Source organism: Rhamphochromis sp. 'chilingali', assembly GCF_963969265.1.
Source record: "Rhamphochromis sp. 'chilingali' genome assembly, chromosome: 17".
Taxonomy (NCBI): Eukaryota; Metazoa; Chordata; class Actinopteri; order Cichliformes; family Cichlidae; genus Rhamphochromis; species Rhamphochromis sp. 'chilingali'.
This window is the reverse complement of record NC_137944.1, coordinates 29,000,255-29,021,243: the sequence shown is the minus strand read 5'-3', so window position 1 is coordinate 29,021,243 and position 20,989 is coordinate 29,000,255. Positions and strand designations below refer to the sequence as shown.

General features: G+C 39.6%; 1 protein-coding gene across 1 annotated transcript; it reads right to left on the bottom strand.

Moving 5' to 3' along the window:
- Positions 1-1,831: 1,831 nt before the first annotated feature.
- Positions 1,832-20,796, bottom strand: LOC308384818 (sialin). Its single transcript, XM_080863441.1, has 12 exons — positions 20,300-20,796; positions 15,876-16,029; positions 14,963-15,180; positions 14,635-14,868; positions 14,004-14,178; positions 13,586-13,704; positions 11,681-11,842; positions 11,150-11,282; positions 10,019-10,166; positions 9,737-9,827; positions 2,588-8,590; positions 1,832-1,942 (listed from the first exon to the last, which is right to left on the bottom strand). Exons 2-11 carry the CDS (start codon positions 15,958-15,960, stop codon positions 8,423-8,425), a joined length of 1,533 nt encoding a protein of 510 aa, XP_080719567.1. The 5' UTR covers positions 15,961-16,029; positions 20,300-20,796; the 3' UTR covers positions 1,832-1,942; positions 2,588-8,422.
- Between the last annotated feature and the right edge of the window lie 193 nt (positions 20,797-20,989).

Below are 20,989 nucleotides of genomic sequence, written 5' to 3'. Positions count from 1 at the left end.
CAATATGATGGACAGTTTGCGCTTTATTCAGTGGTTTTAGTAAAGTACAGCATTACCACTTGCAAAAATTATATTTCCCTGGCAGAGAATCTGTAAGTTATTACAGTGATCTAGGCAGGTAAAAAGGTAAAATACGACTTAGAGGCGGATATTTGTTTTACTTTATGGGCAACAGTTGTCTGCCCTTGTTCTTGCTCGTGACAAAACTCGCCTCCTGTTGACAAAACTCGCCTCATGGTTTAAACTTGACTCTGAGAAAAAAAACTCTTTCCCACAGAGGGGGGTGCTTTAATAAACTTATTCGAATATGAGCTTTTTTCCACTAAGGCTTATTTTATGGGGAGATGTACGAAATTATTTACCGGGTTACAAGCAATGATAATATCGGCTGTTGACTCCTCAGTGTCATCATTTTCATTTTCTGTCTATTGAGAAAACCCATTGTAAAAGTAATGAAGAAAAAAAACTCTCTACTTTGGTCTGACAAGGAGCAGGCTGCGCAAAACCTACCTCATATAGATGTTTTAATAATAATAATATTTTTTGGGGGGCGCGTTATAGGTTATAAGCATTGAGAAAAAACTGATATCTGCTGTCTCACTCCTCCTTGACCCGCAGTGTGTGTGTGTGTGTGTGTGTGAAACAAGATCGCCTGTCACGGCAATTATCTTTTATGGTTTGTTTTTCAGTCCCTTGTAAAAGGGACTCTCAAAAGGAAAAGTAGTATTCAAAGAAAAGTATTCACTAAGGGATATTTATTCATTTTTACACATACGGGGTAGGCAGCCTGTAGGTTACAAGTGGATAGAAAGTTCTTCTTTTCATCACAAGCTATGGTGTAGCCTAAAAATGCAATTTGTTGCTAGGCTGATCATCTTAAAGGTTTTTTACTGCGTCTGTATTATAGGAAAATAAAATACTATTGAAAGAAACGGTTCTCTACAGGCAATAGGAAGTCACTCTTTTTTCCCATTACAAGCGCCGGTGCAGCTTAAGAAAGTAAAATTACATCCGCTATTGTAAAAAAAAAAAAAAAAAAAAAAAGAAATACAGAGAAAATTGTCATAATATTGAAACAGAATTCAGACTATGAGTTTGTGGAAAACTAACTACCGCTCTGTCTCTCTAGCGGCCTCGGGAGAGCAGATCTCTTCGCCGTCCAAGTACACAGGAACGCTGGGCTGCAGAATGAAAGGATCCATCTTGCGTCTGTGCCTAGAAATTGTGACGGCCTCCTCTCTGCTTTTATTCTCCTCCCCGCCGCAGACCCCTCCCTCCCTCTAAAAACCTTTTTTTCTTTTTTTCCAACAACAGGTGGCGCAACAGGTGGCGCGCTTAGGGATCAAATTACACACTTCCGGGGGGTTTCCCCCTCCCTTCTCCGGATGCAATTCGTCACGCTTAGGGGATCAAATTACACACTTCCGGTGGGGGAGGGGAAAGGGGGGAGGGGGAGGGGGGAGGTCAAAAGGTCAAGGCTAGGGTCATCAATCAAATCGAATCAAATTTTGTCACAAGCTGTATGGGAGTATCTCTCTTTTATGTTGTAATTTATGTTAGGTCAGTCTGTCTTGTCTCTGCTAGCCAGCTAACTAGGCCTCTTAGTTAGCTAGTTTAGAGTTTTTCTGTTAAATTATGTTGTAAATTTATGTTGTATGTAGCACCTTGGTTCCTGGAGGAACGTTGTTTCGCCTCCCTGTGTACTGTTAAACTGTATATGGTTGAAGTGACAATAAAGCCAACTTGACTTGACTTGACTTGACTTGACTAAATACACAAGCTCTTACCTCAGCGGCTTCCTTCTCAAACTTCTCAATGGTTCTCTTGTCGATTCCTCCGCACTTGTAGATCAAGTGACCGGTGGAGGTGGACTTGCCGGAGTCGACATGGCCAATGACCACGATGTTAATGTGGGTCTTTTCCTTTCCCATTGTTTTAGTTTCTGTGGGCAAGATTAAATAAAAATAAAAATTGCGTTAGGCTTACTATTAAGTACCCGTTAGGCTTCGTTAACAGACATGCATGTACAACTAAGCTATCGCATCTTGAGCCCGGCTACATTAGGAAACCATCCCGGCATGTAGGCATAATGAAAGTACATAAAAAATGAAAACATATTAAAACATATTGTCTTTTTAATTTATACGGAGTTAAAAACTGAAATTCAACTTCATGGCTACTCAGGCGCTAGGCCTTAGCCGCTAGTAGGCGGCTGCTACTGCTAGGCCTCACTCGGCCACAAGCCAGCCGAGACGCGTGTTACTCCACTGGGCCACGTCGGATAAAGTTACAAAGATCGCCAAATATTCAGAAGCTTTCATGTCCGGACTTCAAGTACTTTTTGCTTCGGATAAATACGGTTAAATTGTTTCAATAAGGAGAGAGAAGAAATGCCATTCAAGCATCTTCGGATCTCCGGTCTGGCAGCCCTCCTTCGTTCGCGTTAACCACTCTACATTTTCTCCTCCCTCGTAAAAAATCTTTCATTAAAAGTTTAAAAACAGCATCCAGTAAACCTAAAAATCAAATAAAGAAGAAGATAAGGCCAGATGGGTCCCTCTATGTGAAGAATGGGAGCTAAACTCACCGGTGTTTATGGGTTTTCACGGCCAAAGCTGCTGTCCTTAAGCTAGGTAACAGAAAGAGGAAGACTGGGGCCGGTTGTAGAGGTTTTATACTGAATGGGAGGCAACCTGATTGACGTCAGGAATCATATCAGGAAAATATCCCACACATTTCCAGTGTGTGGGGATCATTGGTCACCAACTGCATCACGTGCTACAACCCTGGTCTACATATCACCGTTGATGAACAGCTTTTCCCATCAAAGACTCGGTGCTGTTTCCTGCAGTATATTGCAAGTAAACCTGACAAGTTTGGGATCAAGTTTTGGGTGGCTTGCGACCTAAAATCCAAGTACATTTGCAATGTCTTCCCATATCTTGGCAAGGACCCCAATCGTCCCACTGGGGAGAGACTTTCTGAAAATGTAGTAATGAGGCTGATGGAACCATTCCTAGACAAGGGCAGAAATGTTACCACGGACAATTTTTTCACATCGCTTTCACTTGCGCAAAAACTTCTTAGACTGAAAACCACCATCCTCGGCACAGTCAACAAGATTCGCAGGGAAATTCCTCAATCCACTAGTGGATTGGCTAGTCATTCATATGTAAATGTGGTGGAGCTTGCAAGAGAGTTGGCTCACTCTCATGTAGCTGAGAAGAAGGCAAGAAAAGAACAGTTGGACACAACCCTCCACACCTAGTCCTGGAAAAAGAGCCATGTGTCAGGTCAAACACAAATGCAAGAACAATCATACCACTGTGCGATGTGTTCACTGCTACAGATACACATGTGGTAAATGCAGACTACAGATACCATGGCAGTGCCAGGATTGTGAGTGATTGCTGAAAATGTTGAAATGTACTCACTCACTTTTTATTATTATTTGTAAATATGTGTACAAATGGTTGGTTTTTTGTACTGTTTTTATCAATAAATCTCAGCAACAAAGGACCTACACCCATGTGTGTTGATTTCTCCCTAAGATGGCAAACTGAAACACTCCAAGTTGGTGACTTTTGGAGATTTATTTCCCTGGATGATTGAGAATGCATCAAGATGAAACACAAAAGGAAGTTCACAGCTTTTAGCAGCTCCCCCACCCCCTCATCCACACACCCCCACTCCCCTCCCTCCAGAATTCCCAGCTAACAACCTAATTTACATATGAATGACTAGCCAATTTAGCTTCCACTTGGCTGAAGCTAAAGCCTAGCTAAAAGCCTACCAGCCATTTGGCTGGTGGTGGGTTTTAAAGGTAGAAAGGTAGAAGCCTGGGACTCCTAGTGTTAAAAGAGATTTTAGCTTGAATAACGTGGTATCAATTCATTAAATCCTGAATAGATTTTTAAATATAAACGCCAGTATCTCAGGTTAAAGCTTTCATTTCAACAACCACGAAACAGCTAAAACAGCAAATGGCAGGTAAACAGATTTCACACAAAGACATAAACACAAAGCGTGGACCAGTCCATCAGGACATGGATGGACTGGGATCATTACAGCAAAAGCTGTAATGGTCTACTTGGGAAAATAAGTTTGTTGGGCATTTTTCTTTGCCTTCAGAAAATAATTGTGATTGCTACAGTGTCAGACAGGACATTTGGAGAAAAAAAAAATTGAACAATTATTTCAGTGGCACATGCCAGCACATGCCGAGATATGCTGGCATGTGTTTCCATGTGCCACTGAAATAATCTTTTGCCACCCTAGTTCTGCATATGTGAGTGTTTTTTATTGAAATAAGCTAATGTTATTTTCGACCATATAGTGCTTAAGCCTTGTAATTTCCTCCCAATTTCCCTTCTCCTTTTGTCCTCTGGGGTCAACAATTTTATTCAACTTTTTTCCAACTTACTACCTGACATTTTTCTATGTTTTGGCATGGTAGGACTGACACCAAGGCATGGGTATTAGTGAAGGCAAACTTTCACGAGAACAAAGGCAGGAGGAAGCTCATGTTTATTCCTCTGTACTGGTACATTATAATGATAATAATGGATTGGATTTATATAGCGCTTTTCAAGGCACCCAAAGCGCTTTACAATGCCACTATTCATTCACTCTCGCATTCACACACTGGTGGAGGCAGGTACGGTTGTAGCCACAGCTGCCCTGGGGTAGACTGACAGAAGCGAGGCTACCATATCGCGCCATCGGCCCCTCTGGCCAACACCAGTAGGCGGTAGGGTAAAGTGCATTGACAGATAGTCATGCATCGTCTGTCACTGGGAAGGATAGAAGACCAGATCAGTTTTTCTTCACATTACTGCAAATATTCCTATGTGTCAGCTGACTCTTCCTTCTTGCTTGATTTTTGCCTTCATCATGATTGAAATGAAAGATGTGTATCTTCTATTTCAGTTTCACATTCTGGAAATTCAAGAAACTTCAAGAAGCCCTGTCACTTTCTTTCCAATCTCCTTAGACTACCATGTCCTGGATGCCTGAGAACCTACTTGAACATATTTCAGATTCAAAGTCAAAGTCAAATTTATTTATATAGCACATTTAAAACAGAAAATGTTGATCAAGGTGCTGTACAATTAAGATAATCAAAAGAAATAAAAACATAGGGAGACATGATAAAAGTTAAGAAAAAGAATCATAAAATTAGAAGATTTGAGTAAGAAGTAAGATAAATAAAAGTAATACAAACTCATTCTGATTTAAAAGCCATGGAGTAAATTCTTCCTAATCATCATCTTCATCACTTTCCTTCACTTCATACTCGTCTTCCACTTCTACAGGTGGGAGATGTGGGGGCTTCTTCAGAGAAAGAAGTAGCATGTGGTCTAAATATTGGCAATATTTTCTTATCTTCTAACCCTGGATCCTCCTTTGATTCTTCCTCCTCATTATATTGGAGGACAATATATGCATTGTTTTACTGGTGATATCTTTGCACAATATGGTAAAAAAAAAATTAGCCACCATACTTTCTCTGTATGTATTATTGTAGGGTCTACCTTACAATATAAAGCGCCTTGAGGTGACTGTTGTTGTGATTTGGTGCTTTATAAACAAAATTGAATTGAATGTAGAACCCCTGCCTCCTCATTGTGCTGCCTGTTTTATTGTTGTTGTTATGACCATTGTTTGACCCCACACATCAATGATCCAAGATCAAAGATGTTTGAAAGCAGTATGGTGAATGAGGTCTTATTGGCCTTGAGCTTCAAATGGAATAAAGAAATTGTGTTAATGTGTTTGAATGAAGCTGTAATTGGAAGTGTAACAGAATTGAATGACGTATCCACTTTATATTCTTTTCGTAACAATCAAACCAGACACGATAAATTTTGACCCCAGAGGACAACAGGTGTGATTATCAAATGATTCAAAAACAGCATCCTCACTCAATTTTGATATATACTACTCTGTGATAATTTAAATAGTCAAAATAATTCAATGTTTTATTTAAATTTCACTCAAAAATATGATATATACGTTTATGGAAATTAGGCCCTAAATTCCAAAATGAAGAGAAAATTTTGTTGTAATGCACTGGACCGAAGACTAAAGTTGTAACACAGAACTGATTGACAATTTATACCATATGTTTTACATAACAGTCAAATCAGAGGACAGAAGGAGTATGGGAGGACATTACGAGGGTTACATGCCACTCACTTTAATTTTCAGGTAATCCAAGTAAAAACAAAATTATTTTCAAAATAAAAGCACACATTTTCATGACATCACACATTTTTAAAGCACAGAGGAGGTGAATAAATCATCACATCTTTACAATCACAGTGCTCTTTGAAAAACTGCATGATGGTATTTCCTAGATCATATAGAAACAATAATTACTGTAGTTTATAAAAGGAAGCTTCTTACTGTTGAAGCAAACCCATATGATTACAAACACTGCAAATGCTAGCACCCAAAGGTGCTTTAAGTCTTAAAAACAAGTGAAGAAACTCCAATCTAAAATGTAAGGTTTCACGTGTCTTTGGCACTCTTATCAGAATAAAACATCCTGAGTATTCATGTCATTGAAAAGTGCTTCTGTTGGTCCTAATAAACAGTCTGTAGAAGTGGTCAGAAAACTGCAAACAAAGCAGTCAAAGACGAAGCTGTGCGACAAACTAATAAGAGGATCACTTCATGAAAAATCAGTCAGTGTCTCCCACCTGAGCCCCTCAAAATCAGCTGATTTTTATGTCCAATAACTTTCATATCTTTAATGAAACCATGCAAAATTTTATTATAATACTGTGAGTATTTTTTGAGTTACAGGCTCCCAAAGTACACAGGGTGGGTTAAGATTTGGATAATTTTGAGATGACGAGGAAGCCGCACTGAAGGCAGCTTCACAGCAGCTCGATGTTCCTGTCTGAAGCAGTCTCATCCCAAAGGAAACTGACAGAAACTGAACAGGAAAGGTGAAATAACCAGGATGAGAGTTTGAGGCTGTGGTTCCCTGCTTGAAAACGGAGGATCTTTAACTCTGAGTGGGAGGAGAGAGGAGTCCCCAGGCGAGGGAGGATTTTATCCATGAGTGATGGGACGGTGGAGGGTTAGGTGGGCTGACAGATTGGTGAGATGGACTTTGAACATGACTGTTGTGGTGAAGAAAGAGCTGAGCTGGAGGCAAAGCTTTCAGTTTTACCTTTAAAAACATTCTTCAGGACCCAAACTTGCGCATGTCAAAACAACTACAAAGAGCAAGACGTTGTTTCTCTCTTTTAACACAGAAGAAATCTGAGCTAGAAGATGATGCTGGTATCAAAATGTGGGAAAAAATAAGAACTTTCATGAAATATAATTTGTTTAGATCAGCCTCCCGTAAAACATGGTCATATGGTGCTTGAAAGTATACCCAAAATGCAGATATCTCCATTGAATTATAAGAAAACAGGTCAAACATCCAGTGATCATTCTTGTTCCTCTACATCAAAGATATTAAATTGTTGTTTCCTATTGAGCTATGATATAACCCATGACACCGATCCTGAAAAATGTGGATATATCCTGTATGTAGGTTAAAAAGGCTAAAAAATGCTGGAAAAAAAAATTAAGTGACTTAAAAAGTAGCCCAAAATTTTAACACATCCCTGTGTACTCTGATGGCCTGTAACCCAGAAAATATTCACAGCATGAAGATTCAAAGCTTCATTAAATGTATAAAAGTTATTTTACTTTAAAGAAAAATCACCTGATGGTGGTTTTTTCCCCCCAGATATGTATATTTTATGTGGAGTGACCCTCCTGTTGTGCAAAATATGCATTTTGTTCCAAACTGTACCTTGTTCAAGGTAAAATTAAAAGAAAAACCAAAATAACTTTAAAAAAAAGTGATATGTTTTGGTCTCACCTGAAGTGTCGTAAGTATCAAACAGGTGCAAAGAAACAAAATCACCCGGAAAATTTTAAACAAAACTCACATACAAACGATTAAAACTTTATCAACAAGAGTAAACGTGTTTCCTGATTATTAAAAGGCAGCACGTGTTCGAATATGTCATCTGCACCAAAACTAATCTTTTCTTAAAAGTAGTGATAACATTCTAACCCTTGAAATTTCACCTCCCAGCGAATTTAAAGGGTTAAAAATGTGCCTAACAGGAAATTTTAAATGCTCCATAAGCTGTAATATAGTTGCTGGAATTACCGTAAAAATAAGTCTATCAGCTCACCTCGTAAACAAGAAGAGCATATTGTAGCTCTGAAGTCATTATTGGTTCATGAAGTGTGAATACTGCATGAAGTCCCTTAATTTATACCTGAATTTACAGATTAAACCTCCAGACACATTCCTCTAAAATCGGAAAACTGTGTAAAACTAGCTAACCGTATATGTGTCTTTAAAGCCTGAGTAAAGGCTCTGCTGCTGATGCATATTTCTGCTTTAATGTGAGATGGACCTGTTCCTCTTCCTCTCAGCTTCAGCTCGCTCCTCCTCAGTGAGGGCCCATGGTTGGAGCTTGCCGCTGCCAAGAAACGTGTAAATGACGGCACCGCCCGCGTTGATCCCAGCGGCAACCCAGAAGACTTTTGCCCAGCCGGCCAGAGTGCGCTGCCAACCAGAGGAGAGGACGATGAATGTTAAACACTGTGAATCTGACAGTGAATTATTGCTGCTTTCAACTATTTTATGATGCCTTCTGTGTATTTTCCACCTTGAAGAAATAAAAATATGAAGATATGATTTTATTATCATTCCTATTTCTGTTGTTTTCACACGTACACTGCAGCCATTAACCTGAGAACTCAAACGTCCAGCAACATCAGCCCGACTTTAACCCTCCTAACATCCACCAGAGCACTAAAGCAGGATTATAGGCTTATCTCGATAACTTCATGATTAAACCTGGGTTTTTAGTCACACAGAGGTACATGATTTTTATGCTGTAGACCTGGAGCAGGTTATGTTTGAGACAAAAAGATCAACCAGTCCTTAGAAAACAGCTCTGTGTATTGGTTTTAAACTTCATAACAATTTTATTTTTTTATATTATATATGATAGATAAAAAGGGCAACTATTTGTAAATTTGGACTTTATATTAATTTGTAAGAAGTCTATGCTTTTGTATTTACTCACTGCTCTCAGAACGTTTACACCACCAGGTGTTAACAGTCTGAGAAAGAGCTGTGATACTGCTCGATATGTTACCTCACAGAGTCTGCATTTTTGCCAGCTTTCCCTGAACTTTATTAATACAGTATTGCACAGAGATTCATATTGTACTTTTAATACTTTGCTGATATGTCTGCATCCGTTTTAGTGATGCAAGTCTGTTTTACATGTTTAACTCCTTCATGTTCTGTAATAAAGTTTTATCCTTATTTGTAAAATTATCACTGTCCATGTTTGTGATTGGTCAGATGCCGCCAACGTCAACCCTTTAATGTGAATTTTTTCATAGCTAGGTTGATAAACCCTGGGTTTAGCGAGATGATAACCACCTTTGTTTATCCTGATTGCCATAGTTAGGATAAATGAATCCAGATAGCATAAATAAGTCCTCCGTATAGTGACCTCGCTTTGTAGTTCAGGGCACAGGTCAAAACAGGTTAGGGTTGGGTTTTATTTTTTTTACTTTGGCATATCAGCTTCTGCTATGAAAGGTTTCCTCACGTTAGGAAGACACAAAATAGCTTAACCCTACTTAAGAAGACTTTGTGCTCTGGTGAGATGATGAATTTAGCCTTTATACTCACATCTTCAGTAAAGTATCCCGTTACGATCGGCGCCACGACCCCCGGGATAGTCCCGAAGGTGTTGGTGATTCCCAGCAGGAATCCTGCATACCTGCAGGAGCAGGAAACAAAGTACCTGTTTGTCACAGTTTCATTTATCCAAGTCTTCATTAGATCTGTGGACTCCGATTATCAATGTATAGTTCACTTAAGTGATTTGCAGCTTTTATGTGTTTCACGTTTTCGGGGTTTAAACTGTTAAGCAGTAAAAACTTAATCAGCTGTTTGGACGACGACACCCACCGAGGAGCGATGTCTATCTGGTTGATGAAGACTCCGGCGGCACTGAACCCTCCCGTTGTCATTGACAGTGTGAGGAAGGTGACGATGAGGATGTGGTCGCAGCCGGCGTAAACCACAGCCACGAGGAAAACCGAGGGCAGAAACAGACCTGCGGAGAGAAGAGACAGCCGTTGGAACAGGAAAAAAATAAAACAGCACCGGGTCAGTTTCTCTCTATATGGGAGAATCTGATCTACTCATGTCCAAATTCTGAGTGAAGTGTTGGTTTTACTGGGAGGAAATTCACTTCAGTGCATGGGCCATATTCATCCCAGACCAGTAAAACCACAGCATACACACACGCATTAAAAAACAAGTACATTATAATCACAGTCACCTGGAGTCCTGCAGGCCTCATACTATCGCTTCACAACAACAAATGCAAACTAAACCACACGGGGGCAGCGTTGCTTCATTAAGTCACTCAAACTTTAATCTGCATTTGTTTGTGTTGAACAGCAACTGTTCCTGTGTCACATGTAAAAACTGCAGACGAAGCTTTGATGAACACAGTTTTTCATCTCGGGGAGGGACCCAGAGACGAATCACATAAAATGATCTCTGTAGTAAAATATTTGTCGAAGTGTTGCAAATGAGCAGAGTTTAGTTTGTGCCGTGTTTTTCATTCTTTCTGGATGTTTGTAATTCCAATGCCTTGGCTTAAAGTGGGATTTTGCTGGCAGAGGAACACTAAGATCCAGCAAACTTATTAGTCTCAAAATAACTCCCAAATCAGCTGACTGCTGCTGCTGACTCTAAGGCTTTCTGCTCTTTGTGAATTCAGCTGCATCCTACATTCTAGGAGGATTTCATGAGTCATCATAGCAGGAATCCAGCATGAAGACAGAGGACAACCTTTTGTGACAGTGTTTTCATATCAAGGTTAAACCAGCAGTGCAGGAATCCTGACTCCTTTCTAACCAGGCGGGGCCAGAAAATTCACACAATTCTTTACAAGTGGATGTAACACTCTCTTAAAAGTCAAGACTTTAACCTGAGAGACTAACTTCCTGCTTTACCTTCTGAGTATGCAAACACCTATATGTATGTAAGCCTGCACACAGATGAAATGAGCACTCAAGTTTTATTTACCTACAAACGTGAAGATTTTGCGAACGACAGTGACGCTGAACACTCGCCGCTCGATGAGGGCGTCCGCCATGACTCCAGACAGCCACGCCATCAACCAGCTGCCCAGGTACGGCAGAGAGGACAGGAAGCCGTTCTGATACAGACACACAGACAGATGTTCAGACTTTGTCCCAACACAAAAATACAGAAATATAAACACTGACATCAGGAAAGTGTAGAGCTGATGCTGTAGTTTCAGATTTTGGGACTTTCACTTGATTTCCTCTCTGACATCTCCACATTTTTGGATAAAGCTACACGTTTACTATCCAACAGTGTTTCAATTCTTCTATTTTTTACTTTTTTTTTTTACAATTAAGAGAAAAAAGAAGCAGAGGTCAAAGATAGAACAAAGTCCTTGTAATCTATCATAACATTAAAACTGAAATTTCACATCCAAGTTTTACTTGGGTGAGTCTCATGTGTCTCTACTCTGATCTCAAACATCTGAAGCGCTTCGGTAAACATGAAACAAGTGAAGGGAAATCTCACCGACTGCAGGTCGAAATGCAGGATGACGTCCATGTAGGTGGGCAGGGATGTGAGCAGGGTGTAGTAGGCCCAGTTCGAGCACATCTGGGTGACGATGATGGCCCACAGTTGGACAGACAGCGCCATGTGCAGCAAAGGCAAGGACCAGCTATGACCTGTACCCTGAAGCATCGGTTCAGGTTAGAGAAAAATCATAACAATGTACTGAAATAATACAATTTAAGAACTTTGCAGTAGAATCTGACTGATATAGGGTTTTTCAGACCGATACTGATGCAGATATTTGACGATTTAAAAGCCAGTATGTCAGCCAATACTTTTTCATTTCAGACATATGAAACACAAACAGATTTACCCGAAGTTTGAGCAGAAGTTTATTTACTTGTTTACGCTCAGGTTGGATCAGCTGGCTGCATTTATGATGTTCCCATTGTTGCAAATGGGTGTCTTCTGGTGGACAAACCATGCAACATCAACACTCATAACATGCCTGAAGAGTGTTTCTGCTTACTTTTTCATTTTCATTTATCATCTGCCAAAATAACTAATGCTGGATTCTACTCTGCAGCAATAAAAACATAATCATAGACAGAACATCTGTAGGGTTAAGAAGGATTTTCTGTTTTAAGTTATTATAGGTAAAAAAAAACAACTAGTGACATACTGGTGAGATAGTGGTCCCCCTCAGCCTCCTAGTAGATAGACTTATGTCATCAATTTCAAAATCCTAGGTGACTTCCTTCTAGAATTATCACATACAGATGATTTTCAGATAACCTGACCTCTGACCTCAAACCTTGAGGTCTACATTCTTAGCAGATACACCCATGGAGACTTGGGTGTCCACGTCACCTGTCCGTGGACAATGATGACCATACTCCATGAGCCTTTTATGGCTGAGGGGTAAAAAACCAAACCACCCCCTCAAAAACTGTACAAAACAGCATAAAAATATGCAGAAAATGTCTTTGATTTCAATCTTTATTAGTTTAATCTATATTTATTAGTTTGGTCAAACTGAGCTGAGAGGGATTTATTTTTCACCAACACCTGAATGTCTATGTGACGGTTTGTCTGCAGTTGTTTGTACTTTAAAACCAAATCTGAACTTGTTAAGCCCTTAAAACCAAGTTTACCACAATACTTGTCCATCAGTGCGATTCCCCCTCCCCCTCCTCCGAAACCTTTTCAAACAATAAAATCTAAACTGAAACGAAACCTATTGAAGAAGATCAAACTATAATATATTTGGATCGAAAATATATTTGGATATAAAACCAACTGAGACAAAAGGTCAGCTGCGGGGAAGAGAGAGTAAGAAAAGGCAGAGCAGTAAGAGAAATGGAAACAGGAAGTCAGATAAAGGAAGTGATGAGTCACTCTTCACTGCAGGTAGAAAAGAATACACAACATAGGAGCAGGTGAGGGACAATTTTGAACAGCAACGGAAAGCAATGTCATTTGTATATACACTACCACAAAAAACATTTGCAAATGTTTTCAAATCTCTTTTTGGGGTTAAAAAAAAAAAACTGCTGTTGGTATTTACTAAAGATGCCCAGTTAATCTAACAACTAAAAGGCAGGACTGAGGTCATGTGTTGCCTGTGAATCTGCAGGAGTTTCCTTATACGGGGTCACAGAGCAGTGCTTCTCAAAGCAAGGACCCTATATAGAGCACAAAATAATAAAAAAGCAGATGAGGACCAACAAAACAAACAAAAACAACAGTCGCATGGAGTCTGAAACTTTATGTATAAAATAGATTTACACAAATAGCTCCAGATAAATATAAGGAGTATAAAAGATACGAAGGATTTGCTTGGTCAGATTATAACAGGGTTCCCTGACAGAGACACACACGAGGATCAATGTAAATAAATATCTGTTAATGTTTCACTCGTACCTGTGGTCCCACGGTTTTAATGATGTAATCTCGCTCCTCTTTGCTGATTCGGCGATGGTTGCGAGGGTCATCTGACACAAAGATAAACCAAAAGACTGCCCAGAGGCAACCAGCACCGCCTGGAAGAGGAAGTGAATGATTGAAAGAATCAGCAGATTTGGCAGTGAAAGCAAAGAGCTAAACAGTGATTGTCTTCAAGGCCAAGTCAGAGGAAAAGTAATGTTACTGTTGTCATAAACCAAAGAGGAATAAGCTAAAATGTAAAATTGTGTGTACCAAAGATAGACTGGCATCACTGTACATTAAAACAAGACTTCTGTGTAGCCTCAATAATACACAAATTGCTCTAAACAGTTTTTTGTTGTTCAGATGTAGTAAAAAAATGGCTTGTGGTGGCACCAGTGTGTGTTCCCCTCACCACAGATGTAGAAGACAGTGGGCCAGCCCAGCATCTGGCAGATGTAGCCAGTGAGCGGCAGGGCCACAAAGGCGCCAAAGCTGCCCCCAGATGCCGACATGGCTATCAGGCGAGAGCGCTCCAGAGGAGGAGCCCACCTAGCCCATATCGCCATCATAGCCGGGTACGTCACACCCTAGAGATGCACACAGAGACAATGTAAAGAAAATAATCTGACCACTGTTATAGAAGCTTTTTACGTTGGCAACTACAAGCACCTGGAGTCATTCTTGATGTAGGTGTAAAAAGGTTAAACCAAAAAGTGTACCAATGGTTTTTCTTCTCATTACATTTTTGGCAGTCATTCACAGCTGATCACGCTGGCAGAGCGAGGCCTGTATCACCGATAGGAGCAGACGCAGGACTCCTCATACCACAACTTATTAAACCCCTCATTTGGATTTTTATTCTCTGAGATCTTGAGTTTTCCTATTATTTTCTTACCTTTCAAAGATTTTTGTTCAAGTAATAATTTATTTATTTAATCAATCCATCTTAGTATAAATACGGTTACCACAGATGGGTGTTCAGAGCTTAAACGAACCTGTCAAAGAAATAAAGAAAAACATGTCTGGTCTCCCCCCTGTCGTACCTCTCCGAAGCCCTCCAGAGCTCGCAGTGCAAACAGCCAGTACGACCCCCATTTGGCAGCGAGAGGGGTGAGCAGAGTGAGGGCAGCCGTGCCCAGCACACCCAAACCCAGGAAAAACTTCCCCCCGTAGTGACCGGCCAGGTAGCCGCCCGGGATCTGCGTGCACAGGTAGCCGAAGAAGAAAGCCCCGAGCAGCCAGCCCTGAGTCTTAGAGTCCCAGTTGTAGTGAGGGACCTGGGGAAAGAGGTCACAGAGAGGAGGCGTCACAGAAAATAAAGCGCGAGGAGAGATCTTGATGGCGGCTCTTTCAATGCTCTTGCGGCGTTACCCCGGCAGGCTGCTGGAAATTATTGCTAGTGTTCTCGCTTCCTGATGGTGGTGGACAGGCGTTGGTGACGGAGTGGTTTCCGTCTGGATCTGGGTCGGTGCTGTTCACCATGGCTACCATGGCGACGCTGAGGTTGACACGGAGACCGTAGACCACAGTGAAGCCGAGGAACATCAGGAAGGCGAGGTTGAAGCGGGCCGAGCAGCACCGAGGAGGAACTGATCACACACAGAGAAATAAATAGTGTATTTTTTTTAAAGAGCCTTAAATTTGGCAGATCGCCTCTTTTAGGTAATTTTCCCACGCACGTTTGAGCCGCTTCAAATACAGGCACTACTTTCAGATACCGCCCTAGAAGAGCTGCTTCCATACTCACACCACAATGTGAAAGCATGATATTGCTTCCAGTCATCAGTACTAGTACCCTGGAGTTTCTGTTTTTTGATCATTCACTGGAGAAAAAAAACATAACAAAAAAATCCACAAAGAGCATTTTGGGTAAACTTTGAAGGCTTTGTAAATAAGCTGAATAGATAAATAATTTTCTTGACCTTATAACAAACATTTCTCTTTAAACATTGCAGATTTTTCCCGTAACAAGCCAAAAAACCTGGCCTCTAAGCATCACCAAGATCGTTTATATCTTTACAGCGGCATGTGATTCCATGTCTGCTGCCTCATTGAGGTCTTATATGACAGGTGATCTTTAATGCTGATGTGTGCACTGAAGAACTGAAAACCATCGCTACAAAACAACAAAAGTAACAGCTTCACTTTTGTAGTCATGTTCAAAATTAGATCCAAACACTTCAGTGATACCAAAAGCTCAACCTGCTGCATGTTCAGCTTATTTTTTCAAAGCAGATTCAATATTTCTGGTAAAGATTAACATGTAAAAAAATGTTTTCCTCACTTTCATCACTCCCGATGAGAGGTTCGGTGTCCTCACTCTCATCGGAAGCGGCTGAGTTGATGGAGCAGCCATCGGGTGGCGGCATGGCAGGCGGCTGGATCCAGGAAAATATTCAGACTGTGTCGATGTCAGTGAACCATGGTGCCCGGGACGTCTGCAAAGGCAAGATCAACTTATTAAACCACAACAAAGAGGATGTGGGACAAACACATGACAAATGCCATGGCGTGCTGACAGGCAGCAGGTTTGGACACTGTAACATGCTGACCCACACACGCTCGCACACACACACACAAACACACACAGAGTGGCTCTTCCACTTCCAAAATACTTCCACATGTCTGAACTTATTAAGTTACTGATGCCCGAATTGGCTCTGATGGAGATGATGATGCTGACGATGAAGCTCAGAGAGCGTTCACACTAACACAGCAGTTATTGTTGCTGTTATTTCAGCTGCTCTTTGTTATAAATTTAAGCTTTTTGGGAACTGAGAACACAACCCACAACCTCAGGCTGACACACATCTGTTTTCACAGGTACAAACGTGGTTTTAAACAGGTTTTGTGTGACCAAAGATCAGATTAAGAGTTAGAAAATACAGACATATTAAGAGAGACAATTAATAATTAATATCAATTATCTTTAATTGATATTAGTTGGATGTAATGGAGGGAGTTATTCTAATGTAATATAATATATCATTTTATATTTGTTCCTTAATTATTTTCAAATTGTTCATAAGTTTTTTAAAAAATTTTAAATATCTATTTAATTTTATATTTATGTTAAATTTTATTTGTTTATTTTTTTCCAAATTCATTTTTCTTATTGTATTTCATTTTTTTCCTAAATCTTCCGATTGTGCTTATACACCCTTTTAAATGTTGTTTTTATTTCTTTATAATTGTATTTAATTTCTCTGTAGCTTCCTCTTTTACAAAACAAATATTATTAAATTATCAGCTGGTCCATCATCGGTGACGCACTTTGAATTGAACCACAAATAAAGTTTGATTGATTTCATTAAATCGTGGTTACCAAAGTCAGTGTATGTCTGAAAATTAACACAACAGCTATTAGCCAAAACATTAAAAACACCAATAGGTTGAAGTGATAGATCGACAGTTTTTAAATACAATAATATTCTGCTGGGAAATACAGATGCAGAGGTTTCTTTGACATTGCAATATTGTTCCAAACACCGTGTTGGACGGGAGAGGAAAATTCGTAATTCAACGCTGCAAAAACTGCTGAAGAACTTTAACGATGCCAATCTAATCAAGAATCCTTCAAATGCGCTGGAAAAATCCGGACCCATGGATAAATATAATAATTTTAATAATAATCAATGTTCAGTCTGTCTGAAATAAACATGAAATAAATGTGGATCATCGTGGATAATACAACACAGAAAAGCTGCAAAATGAGACTATAAAGATTAGATCTAAAGCAGAATGGAAAACACTGACAGTTGACTTTGTGGTAAGGTAAATCTATTTGCTGGTGTATGTTTGTTATGAGAGAAGATGACCTGAAGTGACTTTTAGTTCCTGCTTAGTTCCTGCATTTCGATCCTGCTCCTTACAGCAAGTTTTTAAAAGGCTCTGCAGAAAAGATGACGTTTTTATAAAACCGTCATCTCTTTCGAAGTCATTTTGTTTCTGTCTGTTAAGTTTAAAGACATAATGAAGAGGTAAAATATAAAATCGGGACAAATGATGAAAACGTTTCAAAATAAGAGGAAAACTGCAGAAGATTGTGGAGCTGTGCCAATTAGCCGATCAACAGATGAAGCATTTGCTTTTCTTTCTTTTGACCAACACACAGATTTAGCTGTTTTCCTTCTCACTGTTTTTGTTACAAATAAAAGTTTATCTCTATCAGTGAAACTCCAAAACAATTCCTGTTACTTCCTCACATCCTCTTTCTGGGGAACGGCTTCCTAAATATCATGACTTTAATTATTTATGTGACACATCATAGTAAATCTTAATTTACTTGAATTTTAGACTGTTGGAGTTTTGGTGGGGGATTTCTTAAAACTTTTAATATCCAGAGTAGAAGAGTGAAAGTCTGGTAGACTGCAATAAGAGCCATTTATTATGAGTTTAGTTAATCATCTCTGCATCTCAGTAGAGTCAAGTTCATATATTTTGTGACTCTGATGCTCATCCAGCAGCCTTTAGACACATGAGACTGAACTTTAAATGTGTTTAAACACCCACACGACCCAATCGAAACCCTGTAGTTAAGCTAACTACAGAGTTTTATAAGACAAAGAGGTCAAGATGTTCTCACATAAGAAGTGAAACTTGGTGTCATGACAGTGGCCTCTCTTATCTCATCAATGAACGCTTGTAATCACTGTGAATAAGCCTTTGAACCACAGCTGCTGTCTGGCACACTTGGCTGAGATGATTAGGAGTTCACCTGGTCAGTCAGTCTGTGTGTTTTAGTCCCAAACTGTGACTCAGATGAACATGTCCTAGATTTCAAAGCTTCAAAGACGCTGGACTGGACTTTAACAGAGTATAAGTTTGTGAGAGGTTTTCCATCAGTGGTTACTTTCTCCAGGTTGTTTTTTGATTATCCACTTTTTGGGTAAAAAAAAAAAGGGAGACATCGCCATTAATTTGTCCTTAACTTGAGGTCATCCCCTCAGTGTTTTGAAAATAGATCTACAGTTTATGGTGCAAAAAGGTACAGTGAAAAAATAAAAAGTATTTATTGTTGCCTACAGTTTTGGTTCTGATGTCATGGTCATTTGACTTCGAGCATCCTGTTCCCATTTTTTGTGAACGTCCTGGTGAAATGTCATTACTTTTTGGGTTCTATTTCAGTTTTATTTTAGTCTCTCACATTGTTTCCACTGTCTCTACATCCAGTGTGAGTCTGCTCATCTCTCTGCTTTGTTTCTGCCTTTCAGTTGTTTCCTGTTTTACTTTGATAGTGTCAGGTTTTCTCTTCTGTTTTGCTCTGGTGTTTGCTGTCATGTGTGCTGTGATTTCCTCGTCCTCCTGTGTTTCCCCAGCACCTTGTGGGTGTTTTTGGATTAATCTTTGCCCCCCCTGTTTTCCACTTCCACTTTGGATCCAGCTACAGCCTGACATGTTTCTTTAATAACAATAATTTATGCAAATAATCAGTCATTAAATCTGCAAAGAGTTTAATATTTTTTAAATGTAAGAAGTTTTTTCCTCTTTGATTTACTTTAAATTTGCCATGTCACTCTGAGAAGTATGCGAACTTGAATAGCCAGCTGTGTGGAAAAACACCTGAGACTCTCACTGAGTAATGACACTTAAAGTCTGTACTTTTTTATAGGCTCACCTTTTTGTTGTAATGCACCGTGAACTTTCCAGATTTGTATTTTCAAACTTATGGTTACCACACACACAGAAAAAGAACTAAAACAAAATAAAAAAAATAACCCTGAGAGAAAGTGAGCCCAATCAGGATAAGAATATTAGAAAATATCCACAATTAATATGACCTTTAAACAGGTACTTTAATCTGATTATTATCAGTTATCCTCAGATGGCTCCCACAATGTGTATTCTGTTAATCCATTTAAGAGTTTTGTATGACAAAACTTAGATTATTGCCTTTACCATGTGATTCGTGCACTCCGAGTGAGCGTGTGTGCAAATGTGTGTGTGTGAGAGTCTATCATGATCCTCAGAGCACATGTCACCTCTTCAGGAATAGTAAACATATTATTACACTGACTTTTTCTGCTGCTTAGTTTAGAGGGAACTGGGTTTGAAAAGGTAAAGACGGATAACCAGATCTCAAATGTTCATATGCATAACTTTATGTAAATCCACACAGCTTCGAGGTTTGGCAGATTATATTCCACCAGCTTCCCATCCATAACTGGAAGTTTAAGTTTGTTTTTATGTTATTGTGTGATGGACTGTGTAGTCCAACGTGATGCTGAATAAGTCTTATTATCAGCACTGGTAGAGAAAGATAAAACCTCTTAAAGCATTTACATAAACTTTTGGGGACCGCCTACTACAGAACTTGTTGTCGTTTTAACGAGTTTTTTTTATTTTATTTATATATAACTCAATATAAATCCAACTAAATAATATTTAGAAACAGCATCTGTTCATCCTTCAGTAAATGTAACATGAATATCATTAAATATTTTAGGAAACGGAGCTAAATCAACTCATCTTTCCCACACTGAGACACACCACAGCATGGTGTAATATGTCTAAATAACGTAACTGTAACTCTATATCAACATTCAGACACATTAAATAAGTGTTAATATACTTAAACGTTTCCAATTAAAGCTAGAACTAGCTGTTAAATGCCCTAGCCAGGAAATGTTTGTTAACAGCTCAGCTACAATGTGTCACTGATTAACCGGATATCGATCAAAAGCAGCTTACCTTGTTATATCAGCTTACCTTGTTATTATAAACTCTTATTCCATAGGGTTTATTGGAGGTAGAAGCACAGGAGGCTTAACACTTGACACTTGTCATCTTGAAGCCGGCGAAACAATAGAAACTCCTTTCCGTGCTGATGTTTTTACACCCAAGTCATGTGAGCCCCGGGAAGGGGCCGATCGATGGAAAAACCTCGCCTAGTTTTAGACTATCCAATGACTGCAGCTCATATGTTTTATAAATCGGACGTTGCGCTGGTAGCGCGCTTCCGTGAAGGCTTGCGTTCGCCTTTCTGTGTTGCCAGATAGGGGTGGCAGCAGCGAGGCCAAGCCATTTAAATATAGAAACTAAATTACACACAAAAAAGCAGAGAAGTTGCACGTATTTATTTGTTAGTTTAATTTGACTTTTTCTTCCTGAGGGTGACAATATCTCTCAAGAGCACCGTGAATATGCCAGTGTAGAAACCCGGGAAAAAAGACTTCGACAGTGAATTATGACATTTTTACGATACCTTCGGTATCAGAGCAATCCATTACTCGATTTTAGAGCACCCAGTAGTACATGGCAAACAGGAGCTCCTAACACAAAATTCGGCTTGCTTTATTTCCCAATTATAATGGGTTGTTGCTTAACTGACGAAAAATCATAATATGGTAGGTAGGTTCTGCATGCCCGTGACGCAAATCTGGCAACACAGCTTCATCG

What these genes read in the sequence shown, in the direction of transcription:
- LOC308384818 (XM_080863441.1), bottom strand. Translation starts at nt 15,960, where the DNA reads ATGCCGCCACCCGATGGCTGCTCCATCAACTCAGCCGCTTCCGATGAG. An exon ending in CTCTGGAGGGCTTCGGAGAG is followed by an intron (nt 14,179 to 14,634) that starts GTACGACAGGGG and finishes GTGCATCTCTAG; the next exon opens with GGTGTGACGTACCCGGCTAT. An exon ending in CAGATAGACATCGCTCCTCG is followed by an intron (nt 9,828 to 10,018) that starts GTGGGTGTCGTC and finishes CTGCTCCTGCAG; the next exon opens with GTATGCAGGATTCCTGCTGG.